Raw genomic sequence first — 21,748 nt, 5'->3', positions numbered from 1 at the left:
TACTGATCTGTTTCAGGTACTTTAGATAATAAACACACACGCGGTGATGGTCTTCAGGGTGAAGGCTGTTAGCTGAACACCTGCGTGATGTTCAGGTCTCAGCGCTTTTCCTTCTTCTTCTCAGTGTCCACCTGCTAAGAGGCTGCTCTTCTCTTCTTCTTTCGCTGGTTCTTCCACCTCTTCTTTCTCCCCTTTCTTTTTTATTTTCTTTCTCCTCTAAGTCCGTTTCTTTCCTTTCCTCTTCTTCTTTCTCCTCCTCCTCCTCTTCTTCTTTCTGCTCCTCATCCTCTTCTCCCTTCTCTGGTTCTTCCACCTCATCCTTATCTTCTTTCTCCTTTAAGTCATCTTCCTCCTTCTCCTTTTCTTCTTTCTGCTCCTCAGCCTCTTTTTCACTATTCTCCTCCTCTTCTTCCTTCTCCACCTTTTCTTCTTCTCCTCTTCTTCTTTCTCCTCTCATTACTCCTTTTCTTTCTTGTTTTCTCCTCTTGTTCCTCCTCTTCTTTCTCCCAACTTTTTTTCTTTCTCCTCCTCTTGTTACTCCTCTCCTTTCTCTTCCACTTCTTCTTGCTCCTCTTCTTTTCCTCCTCGTCCTTCTCCTCCTCTTGTTCCTCCTCCTTTCTCTTCCTCTCCCTCTTCTTTCTCTCCTTCCTCCTCTTCTTTCTCTTTCGCGTCCCCTCGTTCCTCCTCCTCCTCTTCTTTCTTATCCTTCTTCTTGTCATCCTCTTTCTCTTCCTCTACCTTCTCCACTTTCTCTGCTTCCTCTCCTCCCTCCTCCTCTTCATCCCCCCTCCTCCTGATTATTTATGTTTACATAACTGAAGGCTTCATGTGATCTTTTTCATGCGCTGATGTTTTTTTCAGATTCAATCCTGAGATCAGAATGGCTCATATCACCATCAATCAGTATCTCCAGCAGGTGAGTTTGATGGTTTGGTGGTTTGATGGTTTGATGGTTTGGTTGTACTGAAATAATAAATCATGTTCTTGATAACAGCAGTCTGTCCTTTAGGTTCTGGAAGCCCTTGAGAACCGGGACGGCATTTCCTGTGCAGAGCTTCTCTCTTTTAAACACCCGCACGTGGCTAATCCCCGACTGCAGGTACGCCCGGTTTTCTCCTCTTTCATTATTTGATCTTTTTTTTGCGAGTCGTATGAGTTCATCGTATTCAGTAAATGATAAGACTCTGATGGATGATGTCGTGTTTGATTTGTAGTTTTTGTTGAGGAATTGAATATTGCAGTAGGTTTCCTCAGGCTGCCTGATCATGTCCCTCTGGAGGCTTCGTTCTTTTTCAATCACTACATTGGAAAATATCGCATTTACTCTGATTTATTCCAGTTTTCTCCCATTGACGGCTCTCTGGTCTTTATACTGGTTTATACTGGAACAGACTCAAAAACATGTCGTCTTTCTCCTCCTTTTGTTACTCCTCTCCTTTCACCTCCTCTCCCTCTTGTTTCTATTCTTCTTTCTACTCTTCCTCTTCTTCTTTCTCTCCTTCTCCCTATTGTTTCTCTTCCTCTCCCTCTTGTTCCTCTTCTTCTTTTCTTCCTCCTCTTCTTTCTCTTCTTCTTCTTCCTCCTCCTTTTGTTACTCCTCTCCTTTCAACTCCTCTCCCGATTCTTCCTCCTCTCCTCTTCTTCCTCTTCTTCTTTCTCCTCGTCTCTCTCTTGTTCCTCTTCTTCTTCCTCTTCCTCCTCTTCTCTCTCCTCCTTTCCTCTTGTTCCTCTTCTTCTTTCTCTTCCTCTCCTCTTCTTTCTCTTCCTCTCCTGTTGTTTCTCTTCTTCTTTCTCTTTTCTCCTCTTGTTCTTCTTTTCCTCCACTTCTTTCCCTTCCTTTCCTCTTCTTCCTCTTCTTCTTTCTCCTCCTCTCCTCTTCTTCTTCTTCCCTTCCTCCTCTTCTTTCTCCTCCTTTCCTCTTGTTCCTCTTCTTCTTTCTCTTTCTCTCCTCTTTTCTTATCCTTCCTCTTGTTCCTCTTCTTCTTTCTCCTCCTTCTTTACTTCCTCCTCTTCTTTGTCCTCTTTTTTCTTCTTCCTCCTTCTCCTCTTGTTTCTTCTCCTTTCTCCTCCTCTCCCTCTTCTTTCTCTTCCTCATTCTCTTGTTCCTCCACCTCTTCTTTCTTATCCTTCCTCTTCTCCATCCTTCTACTCCTTCTCTACTCTCTCTGCCTCCTCCTCTTCATCTCCCTCTTCTTCCTCTGCCTCCTAGATAGTGATGTACAAAGAACGGACTCAAAGTCATTGAGCTTTTGAGTGTTTAAACAGTGAATCGAACAGAACACAGCTGGACCTTCAGAAACAGTCACATGTTCTTGGTCATTTTTTTTTTTTTGAGGTGCTTCGCACATCTGGATGTCAGTATCAGGAAATTACAGCTGGTTCACTGACAGATTTTGAATGATTAATGAGGAGTCGGTTGTAAGTGCAGGCTTTCAGAGAGAGCAGGAAATAATCCAGTCTGCATGCGGGCGTGTGGAATTTTGCTGATCAGACTTGGTGTGTGTTCACAGTTATCCAGTCCGGAGGAAAAATGTCAGCAGGTGCTGGAGCCTCCTTACGACGAGATGGTCGCCGCACATCTGAGGTACGCATTGTGAAGTTCTCTTTAACAACAAAACATCTTTTCACAACGGCCTTTGCTCATACGAAGTGCTGAACACCCAGGAGATTAGAAGACTATGGGAGGGGCTGCTTCTGTTGACCATCACAGAGGAGGAATGGGAACTGATCTTGAGTCGGGCAAATAAGAGCTCTATTTATAAAAGGGCAGTGGAAAAAAAAACATATTTTAGAAAATGGCACAAGATGATTAGGGAAAGGATTCCATTAAAATTCTTAACTTGTGTTACTCATATGTCTACTGAAGCCAGTGGTTTTCATACTTTTTCAGCAGGTGGCGCCCTCGTGTAGAATGAATCCTATTGTGGGCCCCCAAAAGAAAACTTGTGACGTAAAATATCCTCAAACTTACATTTTGACTCAAACGTTTTAGATCGTACCAAAAAAACCAAGTTTGAACAATAACAAATTTTATTTGTAGAATTTTTTTTAAATTCTACATTTCATAAAAATACACTTGCACACTTGAGGTTTTGGTGATGTTTCAGCATAGTGTGCTGCGTAAAATGATATTGTTTTTTATATTTAATTTTTTTTATATTCACCATAGTTTACATAGAATCACAATCCTGACATACAGGTAAAATCATTTCTTTTTAAATAATTTTCGAATCTAGATTCTAGAATTTTTATCCGGCCCCCTAGCGACATCTGGTGGTTCCCCAGGGGGCCGCAGCCCCTAGTTTGAGAATTAAGCAATATTTTGAGTTTTGGTATGTAATAATGCACGTTTGTGTGTGTGGTTTTTTTTTTTATTTTTATTTTTTTGCTCTCATTACCATTGTAAAAATTTAGTTTGTTGGTTGGTTGTCTATTTTTGTCAAGTGGTTGAAAAATTCATAATGCAATAAAAGGAAAAAAAAAAAGTGTCAGCTAAAAAAAATAATAATAAAAAAGAGAAACCCCTGAAATTTGTCATAACAAATATATATATATATATATATATATATATATATATATATATATATATATATATATATATATATATATATATATATAATTATACATTATATATTTAAGTTCATACAAACGTTTTTGTATTCTCAGCAAGTATGTTCACGAACGAGGGAATATAATATTCTGGTTCTTTTACAGGAATATTAAAACATCTTTGTTTTTAAAGCAAAGAAAAGCTTTTAAATGACATTTAATATTTGTTATTACAAAAGAATTCAGTCCGTTATCTTTATTATTAGACGTTGCAGAGACGATTGAAAGAAATCGTTGTCCAAAAAACTGAATTTCTTTTTTATCTTTCGCCAAAACTGGGTTGATTTTGAACACTTCTATAAAATATGATTACGGTGGTCATCTTCCTTCTCCAACAGCTCAGACCCTTTAACCTTTTTCTGTCGGTGCAATCAAACGAAATCGAACAACCTTCTTCCATCTGAATTCTCTCCACGTGGCTGAGCTTGTAGATTTTTGTTGTATGTTACAGATTTTTCTTTCCCCACTCACTCTTTTGTCTCTCACGTGTCTATAGTCTGTTCTCTGCTACTGTTCGGAGAAAATCCCTGATCTAATCAATAATCTTATTGCAGGATTCTGCTACAAAACTCTTTAGTGGATTAACACTGGTCTCATATCACAGTCAGTAAAGTGTTTATTTGAAGGTGTTTATAAAAATGATTTTGATTTAAACCAAAATGTTTCCATCCTTTAATCTCTACCTCTCTATCTCTGTCTCTCCATCTTTTTATCTCTATATCACTACCTCTTTCTTTTTATCTCTCTCACTACCTTTCCATCTCTCTCTCCATCTTTCTATTTCTGTCTCTCCATCATTTTATCTCTCCACCTCTCTACCTTTCTACCTTTCTATCTCTGTCTCTCCATCTTTTTATCTCTCTCTACCTCTCCATCTCTATCTCTCCATCTTTGTATCTCTATCTCTCCATCTTTTTTATCTATATCTCTGTACCTCTCCATCTCTCTATCACTCCACATCTCTATCTCTGACCATCTCTTTCTGTTAGTATTAAGATGAGCCTCACACTGGTTCTGTAAACACATTCCTATGTTGTGTGTTCAGTGTCTGTAGGATCTTTATGATGTGAGTATGTGAGGTACAGAAAGTCTTTGTCTGGACTACTTTCCATCCATACCTTTGCCTGTTACTACATGTATGTCTTCTTACCCAAAATCAGGAACAGTTTTAGCTCAGGTTTTTTCCAGTGTGTTTGTGTTATCTGCATTAAACTGAAGAAGAACATATGCGCCATGCTGTGTGATTTATCTCTCATCCTCTATCTTTCTTTCCTCTTTCTTCATCTCTCTCTCTCTTACACACAGATGCACGTATGCGGTGGGAAACCATGACTTTGTGGAGGCGTATAAATGCCAGACGGTGGTGGTACAATATCCTTTTTTTTTTTAGAAGTATAAATGAGATCTGGTGTGTAGCAAACATTAGAGGAACGTGTGAAACGTTCTGAGAAGGTATTAATGCCTCTGTACCGGTGAACATGTTAATCACTGTTTTACCTCAACATCATACATCGTTTCTCAGAGCGTTTCAAGCTCACAAAGAAGAAAACTGGTAAGATTTCACTGATCATTTGTACGTAATTGGTGTCCTCTATAGAGCTGATCAGTGTTCGAGTGATTTGGTTTATAAACTCTTCTTCACCTAATGGTTTCTTTTTCAGGGCTTTAAGTCTGATGTTTGCTGTAACTCTGGATCTGCGCATATTTGCCAACAATGTAAGTGGAAAACCACACTTACAGCAGTCTTTTAAACAGGAACACAAAGAGGGGATTTAACCATCTGTCAGATTGGTACTTTGGTTACAGGCTTTTTAGTCCAGCAGTAATAAGGACTGACTCTGGACTCGTCCCAAACCAAATTAAGCACATTTTCCACCAACATTACAGGTTTCTTTCACTCTTATTAGTGAGCAAGACCGTCAGGGCAGTGATGGCCCAGTGGATCACTTGGTTGAAGTCTCAACCCTACCAAACTACTATTGATGGGCCACTGAGCAACTTTTTCAGAAGCTGAAACACGAAGAGATGAATTTTACTCTGTTATAATGAACTTGTGTACGGCTTTTACCTCATGGTAAAGAGTCTCTGAGGATTTGAGAATTAGAATTGTTGCTCTCCAAAAAGATGACCAGTCTACCTGAAGATCAGTAAAACCCTGAAAACTGAGTTACAGTACAGTGCTCAGGGTCATACAGAGGTTTTTTAAGACTGGTCCCTCTTGCAACAGACCTCACAAGGGTTCATTAAAGAAGTTGAGTCCTTGTGTGCTGTGCATCAGAAGCTGCTTCAAAACACAGACACATGAGTGCTGCAGCGTTGCTTTAGAGGTCAGTGCTCAGACCGTACGCCGCACACTGCAACCAGTCAGTTTGCATCTCTGTCGTATCAGAAGGAGCTTCTTCTGAAACTGGCTTACAAGAAAACACACAAACAGTTTGCTGAAGACGACCTGTCCAAGATCATGAATTACTGGAACCATGTCCTGTGGTCTGATGAGACTAAGATAAACTTGTTTGGATCAGATGGTGTCCAGCATGTGTGGTGACGCAGTGGTGAGGAGAACCAAGAAAATTTTGTCTTGCCTACAGTCAAGCATGGTGGTGGTAGCATCATGGTCTGGGGCTGCATGAGTGCTGCTGGTACTGGGGAGTTCATTGAAGAAAAGATGGATTCCAACAGGTACTGTGACATTCTGAAGCAGAACATGATGCCCTCAATTTAGAAACTGAGCCGAATGGAAGTTTTCCAACATAATAACGACCCCAAACACACCGCCAAGATGACAACTGCCTTGCTGAGGGGCGCCATGTGTCTAACATCCAGCAGCTCCATGATGTCATTATGAATGAGTGGAAGAGGATCGATTTTACTACGCGGTGTCGTCATCCAGTTAGTTTACAGAAAAGTTCATGGTCGACTTGATGAACGCAAGGTGACCAGGTCTTGTGGCTAAAAAAACAAGCTCAAATCATCAGCTCTTTTTTTTTTTTCATCTAAAGATGTCCTGTACATTTGAGTGCCTCCAGATTTGTGGTAACAGTTTGGAAAAGAACCACATTTAGCAGGAAAGTTCAGGTGTCCCAATACTTTTGGGAATATAGTGTATATAATAAGACTGAGATCCATTATTTACATTAAGATCGCATAAAGGATTAAATGTAGGGGAAGGAGACCAATTATGCAAAACTTGTTACTACACTTCAAAAGACTATGATTTGGTAATCTTTATAATTGTCTTTTTGTTGTTGTTTATCTTATTTAATGGCATGATAATTTGATCGCTACAATTATGCACAAACAGCGGAGACTGCTGGGCGAAACCAGGATTAAAAGAAGAAAAGTTGGTCTTGTTAGCAAAATTGTATCTGTGTTTCTCAGCCTCTCGAGGTCTCTTTGGTCTGAGTGATGTGGCTAAGACTCGTTTCTTGCTCGTGTGTGCAGGCGGAGCAGCAACTACAGAAGAAGGGCAAGGGGAAGGTCGGGGACATGCTGGAGAAGGCAGCCGAGCAACTCATGAGCTGCTTCCGAGTGTGTGCCAGCGACAAGTGAGTACACACACACGCACACACGTGCAGTACTCACGCCTTAGATACTGTTCCAGTTCTGTGTGTAGAGACGTCATTTGTTTCCCATCAGTCGTGCAGGGATCGACGACTCGAAGAAGTGGGGGATGCTGTTTCTCGTCAACCAGCTGTTCAAGATTTATTTTAAGGTAATAATAGTCAAGTGGCGTAATGTTATTGACGCACAACGCCATTTTTGTTTATTCTTCCAAAAAAAAAATATTTTGTGGATTAAGTTTAGCATTAAGGTTGTACACATGTTTTCTGCTCAATAAACGATGAGCCAATCATCATGCAGAAGCGCATTCAGAAAATATTCAGACTCCACAAATGTACACACTATAATCCAATGGTTGACCTTCTGCAAGTCAACACAGGATTTCTGAAGCTCAGCCAAAGTGAACATCTGGTTCTTCACAGATTAGATTAGATTAGATTCAACTTTGTCATTGTGCAATGTACATGTATAGAGCCAGTGAAATGCAGTTAGCATCTAACAAGAAGTGGCCTATTTACAATAAATAGCAGTAGGATAAATAGGATTTGAGGTCCACGTATACAGGGGTGAGGGTGAATAATATATGGTGTGTGTATATATAGTATTATACAACACGTCAGAAGATAACGTCAAATCACCTGCTATAGTTACAGTGGTGTGAAAAGATGTTTGCCCCCTCCTGATTTCCTTTTTTTTTTGCATGTTTGTCACACTTTAAAGTTTTAGATCATTAAACTAATTTAAATATTAGTAAAAGACAACACAAGTGAACACAACATGCAGTTTTTAAATAAAGGATTTTATTATTTATCACAAACGCTTGATTGCAGGTGTTGCTGCTAAAGGCCAATCAGTTATTAGGTTTAGGGGGCAAACACTTTTTCACACAGGATTTTTGGATTTTGTTTTCCCTCAATAATTAAAACCTTCATTTTAAAAACTGCATGTTGTGTTCACTTGTGTTATCTTTTATTAAAATTTAAAGGAATTTAATGATCTGAAACATTAAAGTGTGACAAACGTGCAAAAAAAAAAAAAAAATCAGAACGGGGCAAACACTTTTTCACACCACTGTATGTATGAATGTATGAATGTATGTATGATACAGAATAAATACGGGTGGAATACACAATAGTGCAACATTAAACGTGAGTTATGGACAGTGCAAAAATGCATAGTGGACAATTTCATATTTGTTTCGATTTCTCTCATATAAATCGACCCCTTGAAAGCTCCAACCTTATAAAGTGCGTATATTAATTGATGGAAAGCATTAAACGGTTTTGGATTTTTAACACCCATCAATGAACACCTCAATAATGATGGAACTGTAATAAATGGAGATTCAGTGGCACCGATGAGGACGAGGTTCACTTTTCAGTCTGGTTCCTCTCAAGGTTTCTTCCTCATACCATTCTTCCTCAGATAGAAATAAACTTGCACTGATATTACAAACTTGTAAGTTGTACTTTGATACAACTTTCGAAACCTCTCTCTCTGTGTAAAGCTGCTTTGAGACACCGTCCATTGTTATAAGAGCTACACAAATATTCAATTCAATCCACCTTTAATGCGACTGTATTTTTGATACCTTTCTTCAAAGACGTGGATCTTTAGACGCGTTTGTGTTCTCTGTCATTAGATCAATAAGTTGCATCTGTGTAAGCCTCTTATCCGGGCCATCGACAGCTCCAACCTCAAGGATGATTACAGCATGGCGCAACGAGTTACCTACAAGTACTACGTGGGCCGTAAAGCAATGTTCGACAGCGACTTTAAACTGGGTCAGAACTCACATCTCACTTTAAAGCACAAGGGATGAGTCCAGTCTAATCTCTGATCTTTGTTCAACTCCATTTTTTTTCTGTGTCGTGACAGCGGAAGAGTATTTGTCCTTCTCCTTCCAGCACAGCCATCGCTCCTGCAAGAGGAACAAGCGTCTCGTTCTCATTTACCTTCTGCCTGTCAAGATGTTGCTTGTGAGTAGGGTCTGGTTTAGACCTCAATCCATCATTAATCAATGAATTTACCAGGTTCAGCAAGAACACTAGCATTCTATATTAATAAATTGCCTTAGAAGTCTTTGTAATCATAGTAACACAGTCACAGTTTCATACATGGAGATACACTTGAACTTCTGAAGTTAAATGGATGATATTTGCAAGTCATTTCGCTTTTAATAAATAGGCCAAGGAACAAGAGAATTTTGACAAACCGGAAACCTGAAATGAGAAATTTAACAAAAAAATGGCACGTGGAATTAATGCCAAAACACCTTTTTTTTTTTTTATAGAGACGTGACCCGGACACGCATAATTAACAGGCGAATTTAAATAAACGTAAATCTCATTACGTTCTGCAATACTTTGTATAGTTGTGTAGAATTCTAGAAACTAACGTACTATTTATAAAAAGAAAAAGAACTAATAAGTGTTCTTTTTATACAAATTTCAATCAGTTTAATTTGTCAATACTGGCAGATCTCCCAGGTATAAATGAGTTAATCCATGACTTCAGGTCAGCTGGTTATTCGCCCTCATTTTACACGTTAATATCGTATAACATACGCTGTGGATTATCCCTTTACATATTCACACTTATGTTGCTAATATGTGGATAAAGTACACAAGCACACAAAAGTTAAAGTAAAAATACACTAGATAAAAATATGACTCCAGTAAAAGTGTCCCTTTAAAATTACAAAAGTATTTGCCTTCAAATGTACTTAAGTATCCAAAGTAGGCTCTAATGTTCCTATTATCATTTCTGTCACAAGATTCTTCACTTAATCAACTCAGTTTATGTGAAAAGACTCTGTTACTCTTAACACATCGATCTATTAATAGAATGATATTAATGAGTCAAACCTTCATGAGCCCAAAACCTTCAAAAACTGCTCCAAAAAATAGTGTAAATAAGGTCACGTGTGTTGTGGCGAGTTCGAGTCAGGAGTTTCCTCAATCATTTATTCCTCTCTAAATGTTCTGCTTGCTGTTGACCTGACGCTGAACTGTATGTTGGTGCTCAGTAGATACACCAAGCGCCAATCAAAACAAATTCAAAACAGAGCGTGTGCTCGACCCTGATTGGTGGATCGCTGCGTGTTTGACCAGTTACGTTTTTTCCCTCTTAAATAAAAAGGAACGACTGATTTTGTTAAGATATTTGACTTTGAACTTCACTATATTTCAAAGAAATAGTCTCCACAAATGGAAATACAGTAAAGTACAGATACGGGAAAAAAGCTACTTAAGTACAGTAAGGAATTACATTTACTTTGTTACTGTTTACCACTGCTAAGAAGTTAGCATGGTTTCCATGTTTATAAAAATGAGATTTTGCCACTCACAAATAATGTTTGAGTCTTTTGACGAATAATTTTCTCTCAGGATCAGAAAGTCTACTAGTCAAATCGACTAATACTGAACATGTGATATAGTAACGTACAATGGAACAGCTTGTGATATCCCCATTTACAGCACCGTCCATGCAACATGGGTTTGAAGAGGAAAGAAAGTTTCAGTGTTTATTGTATAATAGTCTATACATACACACCTTGTAGTTTATTCGAAACACGTCTACATTTATGCAGTTATCCAATCAGCCAATCAACTCGCTAAAATGTGATCTCTCGTCACTTTAACCGTCGGAAGGCAGTTCGTACCAGATTGTTCTTCACAGTGGTGGGTGACGCACAATAGACGCACCAAAGAAAACCTTGAAATCTTGCTCGAGTTGCCGCTGATACTCATGACCCGTCGCTGTTCTGTATTTCCAGGGTCACATGCCAACAAACCTGCTCCTAAAGAAGTATGATCTCCTGCAGTTTGCAGATGTCACCAAGGCTGTGGGGTCTGTTTTCTTTCTTCTTTTTTTCTCTCTCTAAGCATCAATATCAAATATATTTTTTTACCTCACAAATGAAACAAGCTTATAGAAAATGCTGATCTCTGGGTTTTGTTTCCATCCTTTTGCTAGCGAGGGCAATCTTTTGTTGTTGAACGAGGCTCTCGCCAAACACGAGACCTTCTTCATCCGGTGTGGAATCTTCCTCATCCTCGAGAAACTGAAAATTATCACCTACAGAAACCTTTTCAAGAAAGTGTGAGTTTGCATTTACAGACTGGTTCAAAATATTTCCATAATAAACGTATTAAACGAGTGCGATGTGTGCAAACCATGTCTGCAAGGAAAAGTCTGAGGGGAGTCAACAAAATGTGCATGATCGTAAGGAGTCCAATGGAATAAAACTTGTCCATATTATCTGATTAGCAAAGCGCTAGTGGTGTCAGTACAAAACGAGGTATAAAAATAGCAGAGTTTATTCCAATAAAAGGAAGAAACATCAACAAAAACCATGAACGAGCTCATGTGCTTTGCCTGGACTGCCATTTCAGGAGTAACTATGGCAGGATTTGTGTCTGCGTTACCACGTTATCACGGACAGCGAGCAAACGTTAAAATTCTGCGTTCTGGTCAAATCTTCCACATGGCCATTTGACACGACGTGTGTTTGACATACGGCGATGCTGCAACGAGTCGTTGAAAGTGTTTTTCGAGAGTAGAACATCATCACCGGAAGACGACAAGAGATCAGGAAGACTTTCAACGGGCTCCACCCTTGAAAATGTCGAAAACATTCAGCAGCTCTTGCATGATTATCGCCAGAGAACAATCCACAGGATCTCACTTCCGCACCCACCCTACTCGCCAGATTTGGCACCTCTTCCCAAAGATGAAGATGAAGCTCAAAGGTCGCCGTTTTGACACCTTTGCGGAGATCCGGCGCAAATCGCAGAAGGTGCTTGACGCGCTTTGAAAAGAAGACTTCCGGGATGTAGTGCAGAAGTGGCAGGAACGCTGGGAGCGCTGTAGACCGATTTTTATTTTTTTTGTAGACAGAGCCAGTCTTGGGTTAGAGTTGGCACTTTAAATGTTGGTACTATGACAGGTAGGGAGAGAGGTAGCTGATATGATGGAGAGTAGAAAGGTAGATATGTTGTGTGTTAAGGAAGACCAAGTGGAAAGGGAGTAAGACCAGGAACAGAAAACCAAGGAGGAGGTTTATGGATGTGGTGAGGGAAGACATGCAGGTAGTTGGTTTGAAAGAGGCAGATGTAGAGGACGGGGGGTATGGAGACGGATGATCTGCTGTGGCAACCCCCAATGGAAGCAGCCAAATGAAGAAGAATAAGAGCCAGTCTTGAAACTCCTTGATACCTCCTCATAGATACAATAGATTATCGAATGTACAGGTATTTATTATAGAATGAGGGTTCAAATCCCAGCACTGGTAAGCTGCCACTGTTGGGCTCACACTGGGATAATCAAAGAAAGAATTTAATTGGGCTTCGATGTTTGTTTACAGTAAAGGCTTTTACTTTTGAAATAGTTTCCAGCTGATTTCAAGCCGACTCAAGTCTCCAACGGACTTATACGCATGGGCATTCCAGGGTCTCCCAAACAAGAAAACTATGCCTTGTAAAGGGAAACCCTCAATCCTTTTACATCAAGCTGATAGAAAAAGCAAAACATAGCACTTGGATGACCGGTTTATGGAGCCATACTGGGTTTTTTGTTTTGTTTTTTTTCTCTCAAAAGGACAGGATGGTTAAAGTGTGCTTGTGTCTGGATTGTTTTACTTGAATTTTTAATTGAAAATAGATGGATGCCTTTCTGTAAAAGCTTGTTGCTCGTCAGAGAGAGTTCTCAGAAGTTCTACATTATTATCTTGAATGTAATGAGAGGACATTCGGTGCCACCCAAATGATGACTGGTTCCCTGTTGAGACTGGTTCTGCTCAAGGTTTCTTCCTCATGCCATCTCATGGAGTTTTTCCATGCCACAGTCGCCACTGGTTTGCACAATTGGCACTTATAGACACTAACATGTCAGGCATAACATTGAGTGATGAAGTGAAGAACACTGATTATCTCTTCATCATGTGGGTGGGATATTTATTAGGCAGCAAGTGAACATTTTGTTCTCAAAGTTGACGTGTCTGAAGCAGGAAAAATGGGCAAATTGGGACGTCTAGACGACTGGGTCAGAGCATCTCCAAAACTACAGCTCTTGTGGGATGTTCCCGGTCTGCAGTGGTCAGTGTCTATCAAAGGTGGTCCAAGGAAGGAACAGTGGTGAAGCAGCGACAGGGTCACTTGTGATCAGTGTAAATTCAAATCCAAAGATGCTTTTGGACAATGATAAAAGCGCTATACAAAATCAAAATGATTTGAATTTCCTGATGGACATATTTACCTTCCGTTCTGTTCAGAGTGGCATCTAGCAGCTGCATGGTCCTCAGTTTGGCAGGTTTCTGCTCAGTACTCGAAAACGTGCAAATAGGTCGATCAGCGAATGTCCCTTTGTGTGAAAGTGTGTGAAAATGTGTGATGCTATACGACATCCCAGCAAATTGTGTACATACCTGCTTTTTTTCATCATTATTCCCTTATTTTAATATTAATTTATCCGTTAAATAGTTTTGAGATGTTTTGTGCTGCATAGCAGAGAGTAATATACAATCTGAATGCTCTGTAATACTGTAATGATGTAAAAGTTCCTGTTTCTTTAGGCTACAACTAAATATTTCAAATGGGAGTTCAAAAGAATGAAAATAGAGCATAGTTTAGGCAGCAAGTAATTTTAATGTTTTGTATGTTTTTCCCTTTTTTCTAGGTATCTTTTGTTAAAGACTCACCAGCTTCCTTTAGATGCGTTCTTGGTTGCACTGAAGATGATGCAGGTGGAGGACGTGGACATTGATGAAGTTCAGTGCATCCTGGTCAATCTTATATACATGGTAAGATATTCCTGCATTACACAGTATTGATTTGAGCTCCCAAGTGAGAGCATTGGATTTTTACGAGAACTTGGTCAGAAATCAAATAGTTTAAAGATTCTAAGGATTTTAGAAATATTGCAGTTTGGAAATTTACCAGGAATTTATGGGAATTAATTAGAAATTTGGGGACGTTTATACAAACTGTATCACAAAGAAACAAATACACTACAATATATGTAATATTTATATAATTTGCTTGAATAATCACCAAAATGGACTTTTTTTTTTACATTATTTTGTGTGTAGGATGAAAGAAATGATGTGTGTTGTGTTATAGAGGAACGCACAATGCATGTAGGGGGCGTGGCCTCAGTGGCTGTAAATGTGCTGTGTGCATGTGATGGATGAATGTGCAGGGGAGAAATTAACTGAAATTGAAATAAATCTGGTTGTTTTAACCAAATTTTGCATTGAAATGTTTGTAAATTTCCAGTTTATTCCCATTAATTCCCATATGTTAAGTCACATGGAAAGTTTCCAGTCGTGAAAATTCACGGATGTTGCATGTTTTCTGCATTTACTTTGAAGTCTTCTGATTGGTTACTTTGACCCATGTCTGCCTCCTCCTGGGAGTTGTTCTTGTCTAGCTGTTGTGAAATTTTTTTATTTCTTCATCAGGGAAACACTTATTTTGTTATTCACTAAATGTTTGTTTTTTTTATATGGTCTCCTGGGCCTTTTAATGTTCAACTCTAGACCAGCCTAATTGAGAGAAAACAAGGGAATTACACACCGGCCATCATCCCAATGTCCGCTAACTTGATCAACCACCAAATATTTGGGTGGTGATGTTGCAGGGAGAAGAGGTGGAGAAGGTGGAGGAGTTTAGGGACAAATTAATGGAGAGTGTGTTAGCGAAGTGAAGAAAAGAGTGCAGGCAGGGTGGAGTGGGTGGTGAAGAGTGATAACAGGAATGATTTGTGATAGAAGAGTATCTGTGAGAGTGAAAGGGAAAGTTTATAGGACTGTGGTGAGACCTGAGATGATGTATGGTTTAGAGACAGTGGCATTGAGTAAAAGACAGGAGGTGGAGCTGGAGGTAGCAGAGCTGAAGATGTTGAGGTTTTCGTTGGGAGTGATGAGGATGGACAGAATTAGAAACGAGTTTATTAGAGTGACAGTATATGTAGGACATTTTGGAGACGAGGTGAGGGAGGCGAGATTGAGATGGTTTGGATATGTGCAGAGGAGGGACATGGGGTATATCAGTAGGAGAATGCTGAGGATGGAGCCACCAGGAAGGAGGAAAAAAGGTAAAGACTAAGGAGGAGGTTTATGGAATGTGGTGATGAAAGACATGCAGGTAGTTGGTGTGAAAGAGGCAGATGTAGAGAACAGGATAGTATGGAGACGGATGATGTAAGCAGCCGAAAGAAGAAGAAGAATCATCATCAAATTGAAAATAATCTAAAGTTGAAATGAACATCATCATACCGAACCGTTATCGAATACTTGCTCATGAGCCATCTTTTACTCAGACTTATTGTATGGACTTAAAATGTGAGGGGCTCATTATCACCACGTTCTAACTGACAGCCTGGACAATGAGCCTTTAATGGGACACGAATGTCTTTTCTATGGATATCTGAGGTGTACCGTTCCAAGAAGTCTGCACTGCTCATATACCCTTTAGCGACGGGTTGTTCATGAACAATTCGTTCATTTTGAACGAGTCTTTAATGTGACTCAGAAGAACCAGTCGTCTCAGAGTGACTCGTTCATTCCACACTGGACCCGCAGAAGCAAAGCTTCAAAATCTCCGTAGGTTATTTTACAGAATTGAGTAGTTCATCCCTCGACTCTTCTAGTTCAAGTCGTTCGTGCTTTTATCACGTGACTCCCATAGACGCCATGCAGTTATATATACGTATATAAATTGTTGAAACTATAGTCAAAGTTAGTGTATGTGGACGTGTTGGTGGATCTTCTTATTAAACATTTTTTTATTAAAGGAATTAAATTAACTAAATGACCAAAAAACTAAAATTATCTGATCATCCTATTACTATTACACTGCCCCTGGTGGTTAGGAGGAGTAAAACAGAATGCTGGTTGTTTATTTATAAAAATAAATAAAAAATCGGTGCCATTCATTAAGTAGTTGGAACAGATTCCAAATTAAACATACTATTAATTATGTGTTAAAAATAAATTTAAAAAGAAAAATAACTTTTTTGTAATTCTGTCTTTAACAGGGTCACATCAAAGGCTATATTTCCCACCAGCACCAGAAGTTGGTTGTGAGTAAGCAGAACCCTTTCCCGTCCTTGTCCTCTGTATCTTAAACTACAACTACCAAACTACGGTCTCGCCTGAGCCAAACTCATTTGGAATTGGATCCAAAATAGTTCCAGCAACATTGTAAGCTCCAAAGAAATAAAACAGTTGGCCACCAATGAAGTAAATTTAAGTTCAGTATATGTTTGTCACATTCAATATGATTTTTAACCAGTTTGTTTAAAAAAATTGAATAAATAGGACCATGTTTTTGAGGAAGAACAAGAACTGTAATGAGAGTTTTCAAATGAAACAGGAGTTTGATTTTGGACATTTTTTGCAAGGGAAATATCTGGACTTCTGTGGTTTTTCCAGCAGATTTTTTTCTGATTTGTTCTGTTATACTTATGAATTGTTTTTAATCTCTTTGTGTAAAATAAACTGTTTTTGTACATTTCTTTTTGTGAAGTGATTATTATGTGGAAATCAGTTCATGTTTGGACCGTCTCAGTGCTCAGAAGTTGTTTGCGGATCCACGGTAGATATCTGGAAATTTTGGTGAACACGAGTCCCTCGTTGCAGTCGCTTTGGGAGAGAAAGAGTCCGGTTAGGAACGCTGTATTTCCTTCCACCGTAGCCACAGGAGACCCAGATGTAAGATCACACTCTTTGCGTTGCAATCGGCACTTTATACCTTCAGGCTCTCGGTCCTCCATACAAAACATCTTATTGGTCAAGGAGAAGCTAAGGTTTAGTTTTGAATGGCAGACGTCAAGTGAGAGGTACAAAGGTTTGCTGGCTCCACCCACAATCACGCCTTCTTTTCCACTTTTCATCAGGATGTTCTCGCTGAAATCCTTATCTGGGAGGCAAAGCTGAAAGGTTTTTGGACCCAAAGCAATCGGTTCCTTAAGCTCCAAGAACGCCAAATCGTCGTCAGGATTGCCAGCCATGTACCTGTTATGGAAAGTCATTTTTGTCTGCCGCAAAGCGTTTATCTTTTCCTCCGAGTGTCCTGCAAGGGAAAGACAAACTTTGTATGCAGATGAAATCCTTTGGGGGTGGGGGAAATGTACTGGCTGTTTACACGGATCAGGCATAACTTTATAACCTGCCTAATATTGTGTTGGTCCCACTTTTGCTGCCTAAACAGTTCTGAACCCCTCGAGCATTAACAGCATGAACATCTACAGCAGTTTGAGCTACAGGAGCTCGTCTGTTGGACCACACAGACCAGCCTTCGCTCCCCACGTGCATCACTGAGCCTCAGCCGCCCGTGACCCTGTCGCTGGTTCACCACTGTTCCTTCCTTGGAACACTTTTGATAGATACTGACCACTGTAGACCAGGAACATCCCACAAGAGCTGCAGTTTTGGAGATGCTCTGACCCAGTCATCTAGACATCCCAATTTGTCAAACTCTCTCAAACCCTTACATTCGCCCATTTTTCCTGCATCTAACACATTAACTTTGAGGACAAACTGTTCACTTGCTGCCTAATAAATATCTCCATGATGAAGAGATAATTAGTTATATTCACTTCACTGGTCATAATGATATGCCTGATCGTGTAAATGCCATTATATAGCAGAGGCTGATGCTCACCAATGACCAAGTCAAGATCTGGATGTGTGGTCATGCAATGAGCTGAAGTAAGTATGGACCTCCTTCCAAGGATCACGCCATGACAGATTACCTCACCGGCAGAATCCACAAAGTTCACCTACCCAAAAGTGAGTGGGGATTCAATTACTGTGTTTAGTAATGTGGTGTCATCTTGAAGACATTTCTACAATCAATCCCTTGTTTTCATCATAAAACATCTTCAAGATTCTATTATAATTTTATTCATCTATTGTACTTCTACTATACGAGGTGGTATTAAAGATTTTCGAGACTGACTCTATTTACAACAAAAGCACTCTATTTATCTACGTTTACACACCATCACCTTCAAAATGGGCCCCTTGCACACTAATACAGCGCTCCCAGCGTTCCTGCAACTTCTGGAAGGAGTCCTGGAAGTCTTCTTCTCAAAGACGTGTCGAGCTCCTCCTGCGATTCGTGCTGGATCTCCGCAACGGCGTCAAAACGTAGACCTTTGAGCCTCATCTTCATCTTCAGGAAGAGGGCGAGTAAAGGGGGTGCGGAAGTGGATTGTTCTCCGGCGATCATCATGCACGAGTTGCCGAAAGGTTTTGACATTTTTGGGGGTTGAGCTCGCTCAAGGTGTTCCTGATCTCTCGTCAACTTCCAGTGATGCTCTTCCGCTCTGGAAAAACGTCTCGGACGGCTCGTATGTGACACGCATGTCATGTTAAACGTCTCTGTGGCACATTTGCTTGTGGAATTTCACTTTTGCACACTCACATGCTAACTCAAGTAGGATTAGCACCAGTTAGCACTGTTAGTCTCAAAACCTTTGGATATCACCTCTTACTTCAACAAGAATTACTCACCTGCCATGGACATTCTCCTTTGGGGCAAAAGGGGTCATTTTGGTTCATACTCCTACTGGTAGAGTTTTCAGATGAGACCTTAACGTTCCCACACGGGTCCTGAGCTAAGAGAATGGAGAACCTTGTGTCAGAAAATAGGTTTGTAGTGATTCAATGACTCCATTTCGCCTCAATAATACATCCCTAAACCCTGCAAAAAGTCTTTCACAAACCCTGAGGTATGCATCTCCTGCCATCGCTGTGAAGTTTGTAGCCCCTGGCGCAGAAGCATCGGTATGAGTCAGGTAAAGTTCTGCAGTAGTGTTCGCAAACCAGAGGGCCTCCAGAAGGGCATTCGGAAACATCTGCATAAAGACAATTATTCACTATTTGGTGCAAAACCCAGAATTAGGATCATTTCAATACTTCATCACGTTCGCAGCAACCTTTTTCGCAGTTCTGTCCCGTGTACATGCCCGTGCACTTGCAGCTATAGCCTCCTATCTTGTCTTTACAGCTGCCTCCATGTTGACATGGATTAGATTTACACTGATCTCCATCTGATAACGACAAATAATGTTACTGCGATGAAAATACACCGTTTTGTACTGTTATATAGTAATTGCACAGAGAGATTCTTACCGTAGTATATGTTCCAGAACTCTTCCTTTTTGGAGGCAAAATGCACAGTAGTGTATTAGTGGACAGTGGGTCTATTGAATACTTACAGAAACATTACAATACATATAAACCAAACATGCCCACATATGAGAAAAATGGAAAATCCTTTGACACAGATCTTCATAGCAAATCAACATAGCATTTTGTGTTTTATTAATAATTGCTAAATCTTTGGCAATACCTCCCTCTGTGAGCAAATGTTCAGTCTGATGGGGAAGGTGTAGCTATTCTGCAAATCTATTGTACTATCAATGGGATTGTTCGTACACATTCGTTAATTAATTAGTTGAGGAGATTACGAGTAATTGTGGTCTTCTTTATCAGTGGTGGACGAAGTACACAAACTATGAATCCAGTAAAAGTAAAAACTGTAAAATTTGGCTTTAAATGTACTTAAGTATCCAAAGAAAGAAAGTTCCTATTATCGTTTTTGTCACAAGACTCTTTCATTAATCACTTCGGTTCATGTGAAAAGATGCACTTAACACACCGATCTATTAATGACTCGAACGCTAATTGATATCAATTACAAATATAACGAGCCTAAAACCTTCTTTTAAGCTACTAAAAATAAAAATCGCACAAATAAGATCACGAGTGCTGTAGCGAGTTCGAGTCAGGAGTTTCTTCCATCAGTAATTGTTTTGCTTGCTGTTAAGTAGACACCACGAAGCACCAATCAAAACGCTCGACCCTGATTGGTGGATTGCTGCGTTTGACCAGTTACATATTTTATCTGCTCATAAACAAAAAGAAACGACTGATTTGGCAAAATGTAGCAAGTAAAAAAAAAGTGAGATGTTTGACTTTGAAATGTATTGAAGTTAAAGTTAAATCTGTTCTATAAATAGGATTGTTTCTAGGCTTTTGTTAATTAGTTAAGCGATTTTCAGAATGTTTTGATTGTATTTATCTAAATATAAATGAGGCGAAACTTTCACAACTTTGCCTTCAATATAATGCAGTTTGCTGCAATGCAACGTTTGCTTTCATCCCATAGACCTCCTTCAAGTTTTTTTTTTTTTTTTTTTTGGCCTTATATAGGAAAACATCTGGGCATCTTTGAGCTAAACTGCCTAACCAGATCCATCAAGCAAATCCGAGGAAGACCAAGTAACTTATCCCAATGCAGAATGTGTAACTGAACATGAATCATCATTCTAAGAATGTCTTTTAAAATTGTGAGAATGAAAAGTTCCTTGGACAAAGCTTACTGTTTTCTGGTTGTTCTCAAAGACCTCCCTGGCCTCCTCCTTGCTACAAATTTCCTCATAACACTCTCTTTCCAAATTGCCCTTCAGAAGTTCTTCCACAAAGAACGAATTGGCACGCTTAGGCCGGATAAAGATGGTCTTGGCTTGTTGATCATATTGGAAAACTGAGAAGCAAAGAAATTCAAAAGAGAAAATGGCAACCAGAGGTCCGGAGTACACAAAATCCAGATGTTTAGAGTAACACATGCTCCGAACATGAACAATGTGGAAAAGTGTTTCGGTTCATGCTTAAGACTGGCAATATTGATTGTACTATCAATGGGATTGTTTGTAAACATTTGTTAATTAATTAGTTGAGGAGATTACGAGTAATTGTGGTCTTCTTTATCAGTGGTGGACGAAGTACACAAACCATGTAAAATTTGGCTTTAAATGTACTTAAGTATCCAAAGAAATTATTTATTATGGCTCTAGAGTTCCTATTATCCTTTTTGTCACAAGACTCTTTAATTAATCACCTCGGTTCATGTGAAAAGACTCTGTTACTCTTAACACCGACCAATCATGATGTACAGATTTGCATGTGTTGTGCGGTTGGTTATGTTTAAAACATGACTTTATTCTCAATAAAAGAAGCTTCTTTACCTGTGTTCTTAGCGGTGCTCAGTAGGTAGTAGCCGTGCAGCGTGAAATAAAAGAAACTCCAAAACCAAATCTCCATCCCAACCGAACAAAATGCCCAAGTGTGTTATTCCTGACCGATTTTCCTTTTTCCGCCTTTATCTTTGATCTACACTCCGGTACCCACATTCGCTGTGGCTCATGGCCTCCCCGATAGTCTTCCTTTACAAGAACACAAGGTCCATACAAGCTTGCACTCGCGTGCCCTCTCACACACACACACACACACACACACACACACACACACACACACACACACACACACACACACAGAGAGAGAAAGGACTGATAAGGTTCTTCAACAGTCACTTCACGTCTGCATTGTAGCTTCAGTTAGCTTCAGTTGTGGATTCGAGTCATAATTTAGAAAGTTTAATGTCAAATAATATGAGCGAGATTTAAACATGCTTTTTGATCTAAAACTTTAAAACTGAAATACTGACTTTTTGAACACTTTCGTACAGAAATGTGCTGCAAACATACACAGAATGTTGAAAACCTG

At 39.6% G+C, this 21,748-nt stretch overlaps 2 protein-coding genes across 2 annotated transcripts; one reads left to right on the top strand and one right to left on the bottom strand.

Moving 5' to 3' along the window:
• pcid2 (PCI domain containing 2) lies at window positions 1-16,688 on the top strand. Its single transcript, XM_046838416.1, has 15 exons — window positions 1-95; window positions 862-916; window positions 1,010-1,099; window positions 2,511-2,584; window positions 4,915-4,980; window positions 5,120-5,161; window positions 5,271-5,325; window positions 7,051-7,154; window positions 7,246-7,321; window positions 8,813-8,954; window positions 9,049-9,149; window positions 10,949-11,022; window positions 11,149-11,274; window positions 13,849-13,972; window positions 16,210-16,688. Exons 1-15 carry the CDS (start codon window positions 88-90, stop codon window positions 16,297-16,299), a joined length of 1,227 nt encoding a protein of 408 aa, XP_046694372.1. The 5' UTR covers window positions 1-87; the 3' UTR covers window positions 16,300-16,688.
• prozb (protein Z, vitamin K-dependent plasma glycoprotein b) lies at window positions 16,634-21,487 on the bottom strand. The gene is made up of 8 exons (XM_046838409.1): window positions 21,211-21,487; window positions 20,566-20,729; window positions 19,313-19,337; window positions 19,117-19,230; window positions 18,904-19,035; window positions 18,692-18,795; window positions 17,838-17,955; window positions 16,634-17,246 (listed from the first exon to the last, which is right to left on the bottom strand). The coding sequence occupies exons 1-8, from the start codon at window positions 21,284-21,286 to the stop codon at window positions 16,723-16,725; spliced, it is 1,257 nt and encodes a 418-aa protein (XP_046694365.1). The 5' UTR covers window positions 21,287-21,487; the 3' UTR covers window positions 16,634-16,722.
• Between the last annotated feature and the right edge of the window lie 261 nt (window positions 21,488-21,748).

The sequence above is a fragment of the Silurus meridionalis genome, chromosome 24, assembly GCF_014805685.1.
Source record: "Silurus meridionalis isolate SWU-2019-XX chromosome 24, ASM1480568v1, whole genome shotgun sequence".
NCBI lineage: Eukaryota > Metazoa > Chordata > Actinopteri > Siluriformes > Siluridae > Silurus > Silurus meridionalis.
The sequence above is the reverse complement of the archived record's forward strand: the minus strand, read 5'-3'. Positions and strand labels throughout refer to the sequence as shown.

Coding starts and splice junctions, on each gene's coding strand:
- pcid2 (XM_046838416.1), top strand. Junction 4,981..5,119: donor TGCCAGACGGTGGTGGTACA/ATATCCTTTTTT, acceptor TCAACATCATAC/ATCGTTTCTCAGAGCGTTTC. Junction 7,155..7,245: donor CGAGTGTGTGCCAGCGACAA/GTGAGTACACAC, acceptor GTTTCCCATCAG/TCGTGCAGGGATCGACGACT.
- prozb (XM_046838409.1), bottom strand. CDS start 21,286: ATGGAGATTTGGTTTTGGAGTTTCTTTTATTTCACGCTGCACGGCTAC. Junction 19,231..19,312: donor GTTCTGGAACATATACTACG/GTAAGAATCTCT, acceptor TGTCGTTATCAG/ATGGAGATCAGTGTAAATCT. Junction 17,956..18,691: donor AAGGAGAATGTCCATGGCAG/GTGAGTAATTCT, acceptor ACTTTTGGGTAG/GTGAACTTTGTGGATTCTGC.